At 39.3% G+C, this 15881-nt stretch overlaps 1 protein-coding gene across 1 annotated transcript in view; it reads left to right on the forward strand.

Annotated features, from left to right (window-relative positions):
• Positions 1-15465, forward strand: part of LOC137496913 (gastrula zinc finger protein XlCGF57.1-like) — a 56721-nt gene extending 41256 nt beyond the window's left edge. The window contains exons 4-5 of the mRNA XM_068226774.1: positions 8343-8425; positions 14367-15465. Coding sequence (XP_068082875.1) covers positions 8343-8425; positions 14367-15465 — 1182 coding nt within the window. The remainder of the gene's footprint in view (positions 1-8342; positions 8426-14366) is intronic.
• Positions 15466-15881: the final 416 nt, after the last annotated feature.

Genomic DNA, 15881 nt, shown 5'->3' on the forward strand with positions numbered 1-15881 from the left:
GAAAAGCAGCAGGAAGTGATCAAATTACTGGGGAGGTATTAAAGGCAATGGGGTGGTACATAGTGCCTTATTTAAAATTTCTCTTTGACTATGTCATAAATAATAGTGTAATACCAAAGGAATGGAAGGAATCTATAATAATACCAATTTATAAAGGAAAGGGTGATAAAAGGAAACCAGAGAACTACAGACCAATCAGCCTGACCAGTATAGATTGTAAAATACTGGAGAGTTTAATATCGAAGTACATCAGAGTGATATGTGATGATAAAAATTGGATCATGAGGAGCCAGTATGGATTTAGAAAGAAATTTTCTTGTGAGGCACAACTGGCGGGATTTCAGCAGGACGTATCAGATCAGTTGGATTCAGGAGGCCAGTTAGATTGCATAGCCATAGATCTTTCCAAAGCCTTTGATAGAGTGGAACATGGAATATTATTAAAGAAATTGGAGGGAATAGGATTGTACGTAAGGGTTACACGTTGGATAAAAACATTTCTAAATTCAAGGGTTCATAAAGTCAAAGTAGGAAATAATGTATCTCAGGAAGAGAAAGTTTGGAAGGGAATTGCACAGGGCAGTATAATCGGTCCGTTACTTTTCTTAATATACGCAAATGATTTAGGGAACAATATAACATCAAAAATAAGATTGTATGCAGATAACATAATTGTTTATAGGGAAATAAACAACATTGAGGATTGTTCAGAATTACAAAGCGACCTTGAAAGTATCCAACAATGGATTGAAGAAAATAATATGAAGGTTAATGGAGGCAAATCAACTGTTACAACTTTTACAAACAGGAGCTTGAAAACTGAATTTGAATATACTTTGGATGAGGTAGTTATCCCAAAAGATGGCAAGTGCAAATACTTAGGTGTGAGATTTGAAAGTAATTTGCACTGGAAGGGTCATATTGATGACATTGTTGGGAAAGCATACAGATCGTTACATGTCATAATGAGGCTACTTAAAGGATGCAACAAAGAATTAAAAGAAAAAAGTTACTTGAGTATGGTTTGTCCATTATTGGAATATGCAAACAGTGTTTGGGATCCTCACCAAGAATACCTAATAAAAGAAATAGATAGCGTGCAGAGGAAAGCAGCAAGATTTGTAACAGGTGATTTCAGGAGAAAGAGTAGTGTATCAGAAATGTTAAAGGAACTTGGTTGGGAAACTTTAAGTAAGAGAAGGGAGAAAACTAGACTTATAGGATTATATAGAGCCTATGCAGGAGAAGAAGCATGGGGAGATATCCGTGAGAGAAAATAATTATATCGGCAGGACTGACCACAAATATAAAATTAGAAGGAATTTTTGCAGAAGCGATTGGGGTAAATTTTCATTCATTGGGAAGGGTGTGAAGGAGTGGAACAGTTTACCAGGGGTAGTGTTTGATCTTTTTCCAAAATCTGTACAGATATTCAAGAAGAGATTAAACAGCAACAGAGAAAATAAATGAAGTGTTAGAGGGCATTCGACCAGTGCAGGTTATTGTAAAAATTAAAATGTGTGTGAATAAATTAATTCCATCCCCTGGTCTAAGGAGTTTGGACAGCCAAAGTAGGGGACTGCCTGTAGGGGTGAAGTACAGTGGGGACTTCGAGGGCCCTGGGACCGCTACGGTAGCTGTGAAGGCCCTTCAGGAACTCTGAAAAGTGGTGGCAAAAGGGGCTCTGGTTAAGACACAGCAGGTCGTTATGCTACTAAGGATCCAGAGCGGGTAAAAAAAAAAAAGTAAATAAATAAATGTAATGTAAATATTAATCTTACACCAGTTGTATAGTATCATTTGAAGTAATTCCACATACTGTATATCAGTTGATTATATTTGTAAGTAGTACAGGAGATATCATAAGTAGAATTTTGTAAACAATGTAAATTAATTAAGGATGGGCCGTGTGTTTAATAGAAAACATTGTTAGCGTAAATTGTATAATATTGTATTATAGGAAAATTTTCTTCTCTTGTTAAATTAATATTTCGTGCTTGACAATAATGTATTTTAGTGTACCATTTGCCACCGAGGTAGACACCTCATTTGCAAATAAAGAGATTTTGATTTGATTTTTGAACTTTATTACCACACGCAAACGATGCTGTAATACTTCTAAGTCTTGTAGATGCGTTGTAGAATCAGAGTTCAATAGTACGTGAACTTAAACTTCCATCGGAGAGTCGAACTGGCGACTAACATCACGGCAACAGCATGACCAACAGCCGTCCAACCGGCCTCGACTGTGGCACAAGGTAGACTGGCTTGACAAGCGAAATGCCTGCCTATTTATTCACTATCCCCTGGGAACTGTAATTGCTAATATCTTTTGCAAATTTTAACAGATCTCCATGAAACTTGGGGATTTTGACAATAAAAAATTAGACTACACAGTGATGTGGTTTATTTCTTCATATCATTAATCCATCTGGAAGAAATTAACGATGGAAAAGAATGGAACATTCTGTCTGACGTAATACAACCTTGGCCATGTTACAATATTAATTTAATATAACAGATTCCACCTTTTCAATACACAATTGTTGCACTATAGGTTATGTTACAACATATTAGTTAAAATGGTACCGGTTTTGACATGTATACAGTGTCATCATCAGCCATAGGTAAAACTAAGCAAGTAAATAGGTTTGCATATAGCAACAAAATATACAGGTTAAATAAAATTTGTAAAATTGTCACGTTTAAAATAGTTCAAAAAAAATGTCCACAGATATCTACACGTTGACGGTGTATTACTCTTATACATTATCTGGAGTGTTTACTGTGGAATTTATACTTTGATATGATAAAAACCCTTGCGAACACGTTAAAATCTTGTTCGTGATACTGTATTGAGAAATAGTGTGGTCACTGCTGGTTGTATAGTCTTCTTAATTTGAAGTTTTGCTGTTGGTATTAAAATGTACATGTGGGTCCTATTATATTGTGTAGGACTATAGTTCCTCGGTTCAATTGGGACGTAAAACCTTGTTGCAGTGTGCCGGAAAGCTTATAGTGTGGAGAGGATACAGTATACATGAGGGATTCCAGCCACAATTATTCTACAATTGATCAGGATCTCCACATTATAAAATATGTAAATAAAAGCAGCTTAATGACTGGATTGGAAAATACACACATTTTCTTGGATCAACATTTTTATAATAATAATAATAATAATAATAATAATAATAATAATAATAATTTGAATGATGTCCCAGAGAACAACAGCCCATTAATTGAACAAGTCCCCAAATTACTCCCTAATTTTAATATAAATTATTACATTTTCACAAAAATCTTCAATTATAAACATTTAAATACCCCTCCGGTCATCATAACAGATTCCACATTACCCCCTCCCCATAATACAACTCCGCCGCCAGCTTCCAGCACTCTCATTGTTGCGCCTATCCCTCCCGTCCCAACTTACTCTCTGCCTAAGCAAGCTCACAGATACAACACACGCAGCAGCGGGCATACGTTTAACAGACCCCCTTGAACGGCTAATGTCTCCAGTCAACGCTGATCCAACATAAGAGGTAAGCGATCTTAGACTCACATTTTGAACACCCTATTTTCAAGGCCCGAATAAATCTTTTTCCATTTTTCAGATTTCAGTTCACACACTTGGCATCTTATTTTTTTCTGTTTCGATCTTGGACTCCCTGTAAAAATGAAGCGGCTTCAGGCGTGATCAATTCCTGTTTGAAGTGTCACTACTCCATGTCTGCTACAATATGTGATTTCTCTTGCCCGTCTCACGTATTCTATACAAGAGTGTGATTTAATTATTTCTTCATTCAAAAGAATATAATCATCATTGTTTGTCATGATGACATTCTTATTAACTGACTGGCAGCTATGAGTTTGATTATTACACTGCCAGCTCTGTGTTGTACCTAATGTTTTTAACCTCTGGCAACACGATTATTTGTTGTTTTCTTTTTTCTAAGTTAGCCATGATGAACACTTATATATTTTCACTTTAGTTTTATGTTTGAACATTCTGATTGTCTGACTGGTAGCATTGATACCCTAATGATTTTAATTATTTCACTACCAGCTCTGTATTGTACTTTCTGTTTTTATCCTCTGTTTCAACATGATTGTGTTTTTTTCTCTTAGCCATGTTGTAATATTTTGTTTTTTTCACACTAGTTTTTAGCCTATTTGATTTTCTAAATGTAAATGTTGTTTCTTAGGGTACCATATATTTTAATGACACTAGGTTTGGGGCCCTGACCTAACTTTAGGCTAAGATTTATTTTCGGCTGATGATGCTGACGACAGTTAAGCGAAACATGTCCCATCTTACAATGCCTGTTGTAATGTTTATTTCCTAAATATAAAGAAAGTTAAATATTGGAAAGGTGGTGTTAACTATTATTCTTATTTCAAAGTTCATTATCGCGTTGCTCCGCCAATTTCCGGCCGACGTGTTGGCATTCTATGTGACGTCATCTTCACTGCTATCTCTCTTCAGTCGCATCAGCCATGCTTCATTCTCTTTGAGCCATGCACTGCAAGCAAGAGCATACGAGGTTCCGTCTTTTTGAAACTTTTGAAAATACTTTTGTTCCCAACTATAGAGTCTAAACAATGTAGATCTATTCCCAGTTGATCTCTGATATTCCCAGTTGGTGTATATGTAGCAGAAGCCAGTCCATCCAAATAAAGCCGTACTGTAGAAGGCATGCCTAACCATCAGCTGATAACTAGCATATGTTGCGAGTTGTACTTCCGAATGTAATACATAGTAACTGGTAACATTCTTTTGATAACTGCGGCTGTTGAAACACAGACCCTTATTTTTGAGTGTATTTCATGCTTGTTCTATACATTTGTCACATCAGGATTTGCGTAAACATTTGTCCATGTGATAAGACAGACCACATTGTTTAGGTTAGGTATATTATCGCCCTGATAGTGCCAAACATTCAATGGAAAAAATAAAAATAAATAACAGGAAAATATACTGCATTTATGGAAATCTACAGGTGTGGCAGTAATGAGTTTTATTATCATAATGTTTAATTTGTACGTTCGTTGTCTCTTTTTTTATTAACACATACCGGTACCCTAGTACGTTTTGTTTGGTGTCTCCAAAAGTTGTTTAAGGTATGTCTGGACATAAAATTATTTTTGTTAGGTATGTCGGCGTGTAAAACAGTCGTTTTAATTGGATAGCTTTTGTCACGTTTTAAACTTACTTCTCTCCAAATACATACCTATAATGGCCCAAGTTACGAGATATTAAACGACCACTTTTTTAATGATCTCGCCTGCTGTATAAATAGCAATAACCGCGAATATTTCTCAACTAAAGTAAACTCGTTTCCTCATCCTGAGGTGATACAGCCCTTTTTTTTTTTTTTTTTGCTATTTGCTTTACGTCGCACCGACACAGATAGGTCTTATGGCGACGATGGGACGGGAAAGGGCTAGTAGTGGGAAGGAAGCGGCCATGGCCTTAATTAAGGTACAGCCCCAGCATTTGCCTGGTGTGAAAATGGGAAACCACGGATAACCATTTTCAGGGCTGCCGACAGTGGGGTTCGAATCTACTATCTCCCGAATACTGGATACTGGCACAGGCCTTTTTAGACACATGCGCAATGGAGGGAAGTTGCAGGTACCGCTTCTACCGCATATCGGCCTTCCTGCCACTCGTAAATCTCTGGTAGTACGGTACCGAGAATCGAAGTCAGACCCCCGAAAACAGCAACTAATTGTGCAAGCCATTACGCTGGCGGACATTATTAACTACAAAACACAGGCATATAGCATGACTGATGCATGCTTGCAACGTGCGGGTTGGACACGAAGCTGGGCCTATTCATCTATTTGTGCCACGTCATCAGAGCTGCAGTAGACCTACTCTACAGAGGCGGACATTCCCTAACTGTGAAACACGGATGTACTGTATGGATTAGACGTGTTTTTTCATTGCGTAGGTCGTACGGACGAAACTATTCACTAATGTGTGCAATGTCATCAGAGCTGCAATAAGACTTGTACCCGCTTCGAAGCGGAATTGTCATCGTTCTCTGACGAATTACGTTGGGGGTTCTTATAGGCGAGATTTATTTTTTTCATTTTCTTCATTTCAGAAAGCTAGGGGGTGTCTAATATGCGAGGAGATCTAATACATAAGTAAATACGGTAATCTCATTTAAATTTTAAGCCAGACTCCACATTAAATTATACCATCATGTCTTGCCATACCAGAGTTTACCAACCATACTTCACTACCTCCCTTTTCATCACTCTTTCAATCACTCTTTTTATTATTTAATTATTCTTGGCCACTACCACTCCAATCTCTTTTAAATTTCAGGCCATACTCACATTAAATAACTAAGCCACTTTTGGCAGAATCACACTTAGCCATCACCACCACTCTGTTCATCAATCTCATACCACCAACTCATTAAAATACTCAATCTCATTTAAACTGTAAACCAGACTCCACTACCGACCATACTCTACTCACCTTCCCACTTAAATATACTCAACTATCAAACTCCTCATTAAATTCACTATTCATTTCAAATACAATTAACGTACACACTTTACCATCTACCGAATTTAACTTCTTAACATCTTCCACTCTGAATATTAACAAACCAACCCACCTTTCATCATGACCACTCCCTTATTAGCTTAATCACACTCCACATATAACGGCATCCCTCTTCATCTGAACTCACCATTCAAATATACTTAAATTTAATCACACTAAACCTTCCAATCTGTAATTATACATTAACACAATTGCCTAGCTTACTTACTAATACCTTGGCTTTTTACTTCTTGTTATTATGCCTTCATCACTTTTAGCTTTCTTACCCCACAGTTCCTTTAAACTCAAGCTTCTCCCTTTAATTATAGTTCCTCTTCAGCTTCTTCCTTCAAACCATTATTTTCATTATGCATATGTTCACTCCCCATTTCTTGTGTTTTTCCCTCCTCTGGCTCTTCCTGTATCCACATTTCCTTTCCCGCACTGGCCTCCAGCCTCATTTCTTTTCCCGCTTCCTTGATTCCTCCTAAAACCGCTTCTGTGATCTCACTGTTACTCTGTGTTCTCCTATTTCTGTTATGCACATCCTCTCCGGTTGTACTCATTTCTTCCTGCTTAAGACTCTCTTTCAATGCTTGAAGTTTTGTCACAGTCCACTTTGAGTCCATTTCCCATTGGTCACCACCTGTTTCTGGCCCCTAATATGCGCCCTCAACCCTTGCATTCTTGCTCTCACTGGATGTTTCTTTAAAATCTTGGAATTGTTAATCCCCTCTCATCCCATATCCCTCTTAATCAAAATCTTTTCACTCTGCAGATTGCCAGCGTTTCTTGTCACTATGTCCGCCATCAGTGTGGATAGCAGTGTCACTTTTATAGGTCTGTGCTACTCTATTCAGCATCATCTATATTGAATTCAATGAAATTAATTTTCATTTTATTTTAAATGACATCTACCACTTTATAATTAATGTCCACTTTAGCTTCTGCCTTTTATTCCTGCACACCGTAAATAAATATGGATTTCCTCCGTTCTTGGCTGTTGGCTTCTATTTCTTTCTTCAGATTCAACACCTCCTCTTCCATATTTTTTTAATTTTTCTCCCTTAGTGACATAATTTCTCCCTCACTGTTTTCCATTTTTGCCTTACATTCTTTCGTGTTTTCCTGAATCCACTGCCTTGTCTTTTCATGCTCCGTAACTTGCTCCTTATCATCTTTGTTAACAATTCAAACGGGCAGAGCTCCTCCATTACCTCCTTTATGACCTTCCTTATGACTTCTATGTCCTCCCAGCTCATGTTGCCATTGCTCTGCAGGCCTGGATTTACTTCCATTCCCCCAATAACCAGCAGCGCAGTGACCACCGCTGCCACCAACAGCGTCTCACCCTTCAGTCCAATTTCCACTTTACCTTCCTTCCTTTTGTTTGTTCCCTTCTTCATTCTTCCCTGCAATCTTCCTATAGCAACCTGATATTGCTCTGTACCGATCATCTTCCTCGTCACACTCCATTTGTCCCGTCCACTCCCCCCTTTTACTCCACTTTACTCAGCCACACACTCAACACGGCACGTCTGTTCCCGTTGCTTGCTTAGGCTATACTGAATATGTCTCTTAATGTTGCTGTCTCTCTTTGTAATTATTAATTGCTGCTTCCTTTCCATTACTTATATTTTGACATTGGAACATACATTAATTATAGTTATATGATGCAATTAAGAATTCATTTTGCCAGCTCTTTCTTGTTTATTTACATATTTTCATTTTGTTGCTTAGTCTAGATTTCCTAATTTACTTCCCTTATTTATAGAATGCTACAGACATTAAGGAGGAAATAACTATAGAAGAACATACAACGGATCAACTGGACCCACATATCAAGGAAGAAGACAGGTAAGTACGGTCTAGTTATACATCCCTCACACTAGCTCCCTCTGTGGACTTGTAGTAAAGTGTCAGCCGCTTTATCCCAAGATCTTGGATTTAAACCCAGCAGAAATTGTAGGATTTTCAGAAAGTGGATAAAAAGTCCAATAGATACTTCTTGTGTTACGATGATGTTATTGTTTGAGTCATCAGTCCGTAGACTGGTTTGATGCAGCTCTCCATGCCACCCTATCCTGTGCTAACCTTTTCATTTCTATGTAACTATTGCATCTTAAATCTGCTCTAATCTGCTTGTCATATTCATACCTTGGTCTACCCCTACCATTCTTACCACCTACACTTCCTTCAAAAACCAACTGAACAAGTCCTGGGTGGCTTAAGATGTGTCCAATCATTCTATCTCTTCTTCTTATCAAATTTAGCCAAATCGATCTCCTCTCACCAACTCGATTCAGTATCTCTTCATTCGTGATTCGATCTATCCATTTCACCTTCAGCATTCTTCTGTAACACCACATTTCAAAAGCTTCTATTCTCTTCCTTTCTGAGATAGTTATCGTCCATGTTTCACTTCCATACAATGCCACGCTCCACACGAAAGTCTTCAAAAACATCTTTCTAATTCCAATATCAATGTTTGAAGTCAGCAAATTTCTTTTCTTAAGAAAGCTCTTCCGTGCTTGTAATAATCTGCATTTTATGTCCGCCTTACTTCTGTCCATACTGGTGGTTGTGGGAAGGTCTCGTTTGTAAAGCTGATTGCCTGTCCGTACTGGTGGTTGTGGGCAGGTCTCGTTTGTAAAGCTGATTGCCTGTCCATACTGGTGGTTGTGGGCAGGTCTCGTTTGCAAAGCTGATTGCCTTCCCGTACTGGTGGTTGTGGGAAGGTCTCGTTTGTAAACCTGATTGCCTGTCCGTACTGGTGGTTGTGGGCAGGTCTCGTTTGTAAAGCTGATTTCCTGTCCGTACTGGTGGTTGTGGGCAGGTCTCGTTTGTAAAGCTGATTGCCTGTCCATACTGGTGGTTGTGGGAAGGTCTAGTTTGTAAACCTGATCGCCTACCCGTACTGGTGGTTGTAGGAAAGTCTCGTTTGTAAAGCTGATCGCCTGCCCATACTGGTGGTTGTTTGAAGGTCCCGTACCTAATCAGCTCTTGTCATTAAATTCCTGTACCGCCAGTAACTGCGGTCTACGCGAACAAATTATATGAGTGTTCTCACACTCCTGTTGCTCCTAATTTAACATCTCGCGTTTTAGGACTCAGAAATCTGTTGAGTATTTCCTCTATCCGGGATTATAGTCCGTCCTGTACAGCTACTAATTACGGGTAAGTTACCCTCACATGAAGAAGTTATTTATTACAAACTGCTACCCAAGTATGCGGACTAATTCCTCAGTCAAAATTAATTCAAATATTCTCCCTAGCTCCTTGTAACAACTATTGTTCACAAACTACGGATGATGAAAACTGACCAGATCTGTCTATTATAACACAGGATTTGTCTAATTACTATAAGCTCATGACGCACTCTATCTCACCGTCACTCTTGCAGTCTACCTCACGTCTTCTCTCTGTGCCCTCGTGCAAGTTCTCAAAAGAGACACCGCTCTCGGGAAAGCCAAGATACAACACGTCTTCATTGTGAAAACTGAAGCTAATTTCCCACTATTATCTCTTGCATATCACATTAAGAAAGGCAATTACACTAAATATAGCGGTCAGCTCAAGACACTCATTAAATTACTTCACAATTTTTGGTTATTTTACCCTTGCAGAAATTTGCGCTCACGAGTAATTATCATGTTACCCTGCCAGGCCTGTTTCATCCCGCATTTTTTTGTTTAACAGTACCGGTCAAACGTTTTCGATCACCTACCACAACTATGGATTTGTGGTTAAAACATAGATTTAGTTTTAAATAATCTATCATAGCCCTGTTCTGATAATAAAACAAGCATAAACATGTAAAGACGGAATGAATCTGCCGTGTATTTGACCGGTTCTACGAATAGGTCTCATTCATTCAGCTGTCTGTGTAGGAAGCAGTTCACATTAGTTTTCAGTACACTGTGTGCAGCTAGCAGTGTTTGAGTTTCTGATCAGGTGCATACCATGTCACCTCGAAATGGGATGGAAGCAGAAGATTGGAACTGAAAAACGTGCTGTAATATTAGCTCTGCATCACGAAGGGTATTCTTGTAGGACAATAGTAACTAAAGTTTGCATAGCCCAATCTACAGTGGTGTATACATTGCAGCGTTTCAAGCAAACCGGTGCCAATGCAAGTGTTTTGCGATCTGGAAGACCCCGTGTAACATCATACAGGAAAGGTAAGTTCATATGTGTACAGTGTAAACGTCAGATTACTCGTACTGCACCTGTCCAGGGTTCCAGTGCATGACACTGAATATGAAACTGACTGTTCATTAACGAATAGATCTGCTGATTAGACCAAATGCACTGGATATACTGGAATACACTGGCTTCTTGCCTCTCGCCTATATAGTGGAAAGCCTTATTTTCTGGAGGGGGATTCAGTCCACGCCCCCTTGTCAAACATCGCTCCGCTGGGAGGTATATTTACACTTTGAATTTAATATCAAATTAAAGCCTGTACATCCCACTTTCCCCTGATCAATTTTCGTTTCGAATCCTTCGCGGGTTTGTCTGTAATCATCAAAGCGTCAGTATAAATTCCCAGTTGGTTGAGCCTGACCCCAGGGATTTTTTAGTTTTCCTGGTCCTGTCAGAGCCGGACATCTGGTTTTAATCACTTCAAGACATCAACTACCTGCGCACTTCCCATTATTATTATTATTATTATTATTATTATTATTATTATTATTATTATTATTATGTAGAATGGTTTTCTGCATGATAAATCCGCATAAAATCTCCTCATTCATCGAAGCTATAACTCGAAATTATCTATCAAGTATTTCCGAGTTATTAATGTTAATACCCTCGAAACAGTTGACAGCTACACATTGGTGCCACTAGATATTTAGGGGAATACATGGGGTGATAACGTCTCGTATGTTGACGACTTCTTTGAGGCTGTTTCGTGACCTCACTTCTCAGTCATGTGACATCTTGCTTGCTCCAGGCCTCTTGCTCAGTGTGAGAACGAACTCCACTTATGGGCGCTTGTACTCCCTGTTTTCCCAATTGCGCACAATGAGAGGAGTGGCGCTCGACTCTACGGGGGGCGGCTCGCATCCTGGAACCGTCAAGATTATCCTCATTTAGCGGCTATTTAACGCAGAACCGCGCGGAAAACGGGATATGCTCTGTACAGGATGTGTCTACATACATATGACGAGGTCGTGAACAGTACGGCAACTGAAATTCGCGAGAAAGTCAATAATATGCAAGCTGCTCCAATCTCTGCCTCAACAGTGCAACACGGTCTTCGTGAATGAGGTTTAAAGGGGTGCATAGCGGCCAAGAAACCTTTGTTACAGACACAAAATCAGGTGAAAAGAATGCAATGGAAGCAGCAACATAAGAACTGGAGCGTGCAGCAATGGTCCAAGGTGTTATTCACGAATGAATCAAAGTTTGAAGTATTTGGGAGCCATCGTCGAATGTTTGTTCGTCGACTTCGTGGAGAACGTATGAAGAGACAGTGTGTGACACCTACGGTGAAGTATGGTGGAGGGTCGGTTATGGTGTGGGGATGTTTCGCGGGTGATAAAGTCAGTTATCTAGTGCGAATTAATGGAATATTAAAGATGGATATCACAGGATACTGATCAACAATGTAGTTCCATCTGGCTAGGGGCTTATCGGTTTGTTCTGCAGCAGGACAATGACCCTAAACATTCTGCTAAATTGTGTACAGGGTATGTAAATAGAAAAGAGAAATGTGGGAAACTGAAAAATATGATTTAGCCAAGTCAGTCACCATACTTAAATCCCATTGAACTGTTATGGGATGAACTTGACAGGAGGGTCCAAAAACTGAGATCAACTAATGTTGAAGAGCTATGGAATAATTTACAGAGCTGTTGGACTGCAGTACCTACACAAACATGACAATTCCAGAATGCCAAGAGTTTGTGCGGCTGTTCGGAGGGCAAAGGGTGGATACTTTGAAGAGGCTAAAATATAAACCATATTGTATTCTACTTAATGATAGAGAGAGAAGATATATATTTTTTTGGTCTATTTAGTTTTTACGATGTGTTTGTACATTGAAATAAGGTATCTCGTTTTCTGCATAGGTGATTGAATACTTTTGACCGGTAGTGTAAGTGTGGTATCTGTGAATCCCCAGACAGCATGCGAGTTGTTCTGCCCTTTTCCCTGGCTTCGTATCTTTCTCATACATCTTGCCATACCCAAACTACCTCGCTTTGCCGTTCTTCGAGCTCCCAGAATCTTTCGCCCGTTTCCAGCTTTGACACCCGGAAATCATGATACTTCAAGGTGGTTAAATACGTCAGACACGCGTCACATGGAAAGGAACACATGCGGAACAAAATTACGGCATCTCGGCGTTTCCGGAGGCCTTCAAATTTAGTTAGTAGTACGTGAAATATTAACATTATTGTTACATAATTTACTTACGTTTAACTGTGCATTGCTTAAGTCCATGGTTTCTGCCGTTCCTCTTTCATCTAACAACGAAATATTTCGCGTTACCCTTACGCTGTTTAGGGCCTTTATTATTTTTTATCATTTTCGCAAACCGTGCTTCAGCTTCATGCATAAGTTTCGTGCTGCAATCACCGCACCGTCCTGTGTTATTTATCACAGCCGCCACCAGAGGTGCATCATCCCCGATACTCACCAATCATCTGGTAGAATTGGCTCTCTACATTGGTAGAATGCTAGAGGGTACTTAACAGGCTGCTGGCAGCACTGATATAACTGTGTAGGTGTTACAATCACTTCGATCGCCTTTCTTGCATAATGAATGTATAAGAGAAGTTTTCAAGTCATCAGGCATCGTGCCGAACTTCCGGTAGTCGACTAGGATCCGGTTAAAATCTCGATGTTTTCATCTCCACCAGCTTTCACAGCTCTCACAATGATGCAATCCTTTCAGGGCGCTTTGTGCTTCTTGAGGGCGGTAATGACCTGCTACATAATTGGTAGTTCATAGGTACGTGGATCTCTGATGAATCTTTTGTTGGTTGCCTTTCCCCAGACTTCGCAGTTGAGCGATTGGTTCCCATCTTCGAGCTTCTACCACAAGATTGGGGGTTTTACAGTGTTCTTCTACTGTTATTATTCATGGTATGTCTATTCATGGTTTAGCAGCTGTTGTTTTCACAACTGGGTAGCACTGAGGGACTTTCGTTTGAATCACGGCCATTCCAGAATTCTTGATTCATGTTTGTTCATGGACACTGCTTCCCCATTAAATGTTTCATAACCAGACAAAAGTCACTTAGTTAATCTAATTTCTCGAACTGCTTAATCGAAATTTTGCATCTTATCGTTCTTAACTGTCCAAACGTTTGTGATGATTTTTGGATTAAATAATGTGCTTATGGCGTTCCTTATCTCCGACTGTCTGTGCACAATGACTTGTGGCTCCCCAGAATTTGAAGGCTTGAATACACCATCAAAGGTTATGGGAGATATGATGCTCTGTACTGACATCTGCACCCTTGTTCTCTGTTGTAATTGAACTTGAACATTTATTTACAAGCATTTGTAATTTTCACAGATTGTATTTATGTGTGCAGTGATAGTTTCTCCATTAGGTTTTGTTATTATCTACTCTCACTGTGCAGGTATACCATAGCCTTGTTTAGTATGCAAGATTATGTTTTTTTCATGTCCATGATGTAATGTTGTTTGGATCAGTTATGTTGTTAAAAAATAAGAACCATTTTGGTAGCTACGTACGTTGCGTTTGCTTGTGGATTCTAGGTTTCATTTTGTTCTGTTACTCGTAAACAGTAATAACATACTTTTGTTTTCTGTATTCTAGTGTAGAGAATGTTGTAGTATTCTTCAGAAGTCCAATGGATACATGTGATAATAACAGCAAGATATTGGAAACAGCAAGTGATCTCATATGCAATATGCCACCTCATATTGTATGCCACCAACAAGTGTTGTCTCACTCTGGAGAAAGGCCAATCCATCCTTTAGAATGCAGTAATGTGGTTTTTCTTAAATCTTCCGTCGAGAGACAAGTATCAACCTGCAGGGAAAGGCCCCAACATCGTACTGCAAGTGGTAAAGCTACACTGTCCATGTCTCTTCATTCAGAAGTGCAAAGTCACTCAGATGTTTCGAAAAACCAATGTAGTACATGTAGTAAAAGTTACAATAAGAAGTTTCTCCTTGATCAACACATTCTCTCTCACACAGGGGAACGTCCATACTTGTGTGAGGAGTGTGGTAGGCAATTTTCATATAAATCTGCTCTAAATATACATCTGTTGAATCATACTGATAAACGTCCATACAAATGTACTGAATGCGGTAGAAGCTTCCTTCGGAGAAGTCATCTTATTATACACAAAAATATTCACACTGGAAAACGCCCTTTCCAATGTACCGAATGTGGTGCTTCCTTTTCTCAGACGTCTAGCCTTAAAAAACACCTTTTCACACATACAGCGGAGTACCCTCATAGGTGTACTGAATGTGGTAAAGGGTTTATAGATACCGGCAATCTCAGGAGGCATATGGTTACGCACACCAAAGTACGAGTGCACTCGTGTAAGGAATGTGGCAAAGTTTTTTCTCTGAAAGATAGTCTTAAAATGCACGTTCTTTCTCATTCCTGTCATCTGAAAGCTACTGCTGCAGAACGCCCGTATGGTTGTGATGTATGTGGCAAGAGGTACAGCGATAAGAAGTGTCTTCGCAGTCACCTGCGAACGCACACTGGATTACGCCCGCATTGCTGTTTTATTTGTGGTAAATGCTTTAGTGTAAAGGGCACCCTTACTAGTCATATGGCCATTCATAGCGGTGAACGCCCTTACTGTTGTAGTGAATGTGGTGGAACATTTTCTCGGAAATCTTATCTGCAGCAACACCACCTGCGGATACACGCCAGGGAACGTCCACATTAATGTGAAAAAAGTGGCGTGCTTACAATAATGGTGACTCCCTCCTCACTCAACCAGCAATGCCGCTGTTGTTATGAACATGGTGCAAGCAATACGGAATGTCGTTATCGGGTAATATTTAATTTGATTTCTACTTTGGTTCGTTGTAAAAAATACCCTTGTTAGCTGTGTAATGAAACTGTCCTCGTTGTTGGCTTGTAATGTCTGGGCACCTTTCATTTATGGATGGGACTAAGTATTTCAGGCTTGAAAATAGTCGTGTGTTTTTAATTTCATTGCTCCACTGAGATATTTTAAAATGGTATATTTTCTCCTGATCATTATGGAATGTTTGATTTGTTTATTGTTACCTTCCTGCTAGTTTTTCCTTGATAGTTGAACACATAGACGTATATGATCATGCAATGAATTGTCCTGAA

Source organism: Anabrus simplex, chromosome 3 (assembly GCF_040414725.1).
Source record: "Anabrus simplex isolate iqAnaSimp1 chromosome 3, ASM4041472v1, whole genome shotgun sequence".
Lineage (NCBI taxonomy): Eukaryota > Metazoa > Arthropoda > Insecta > Orthoptera > Tettigoniidae > Anabrus > Anabrus simplex.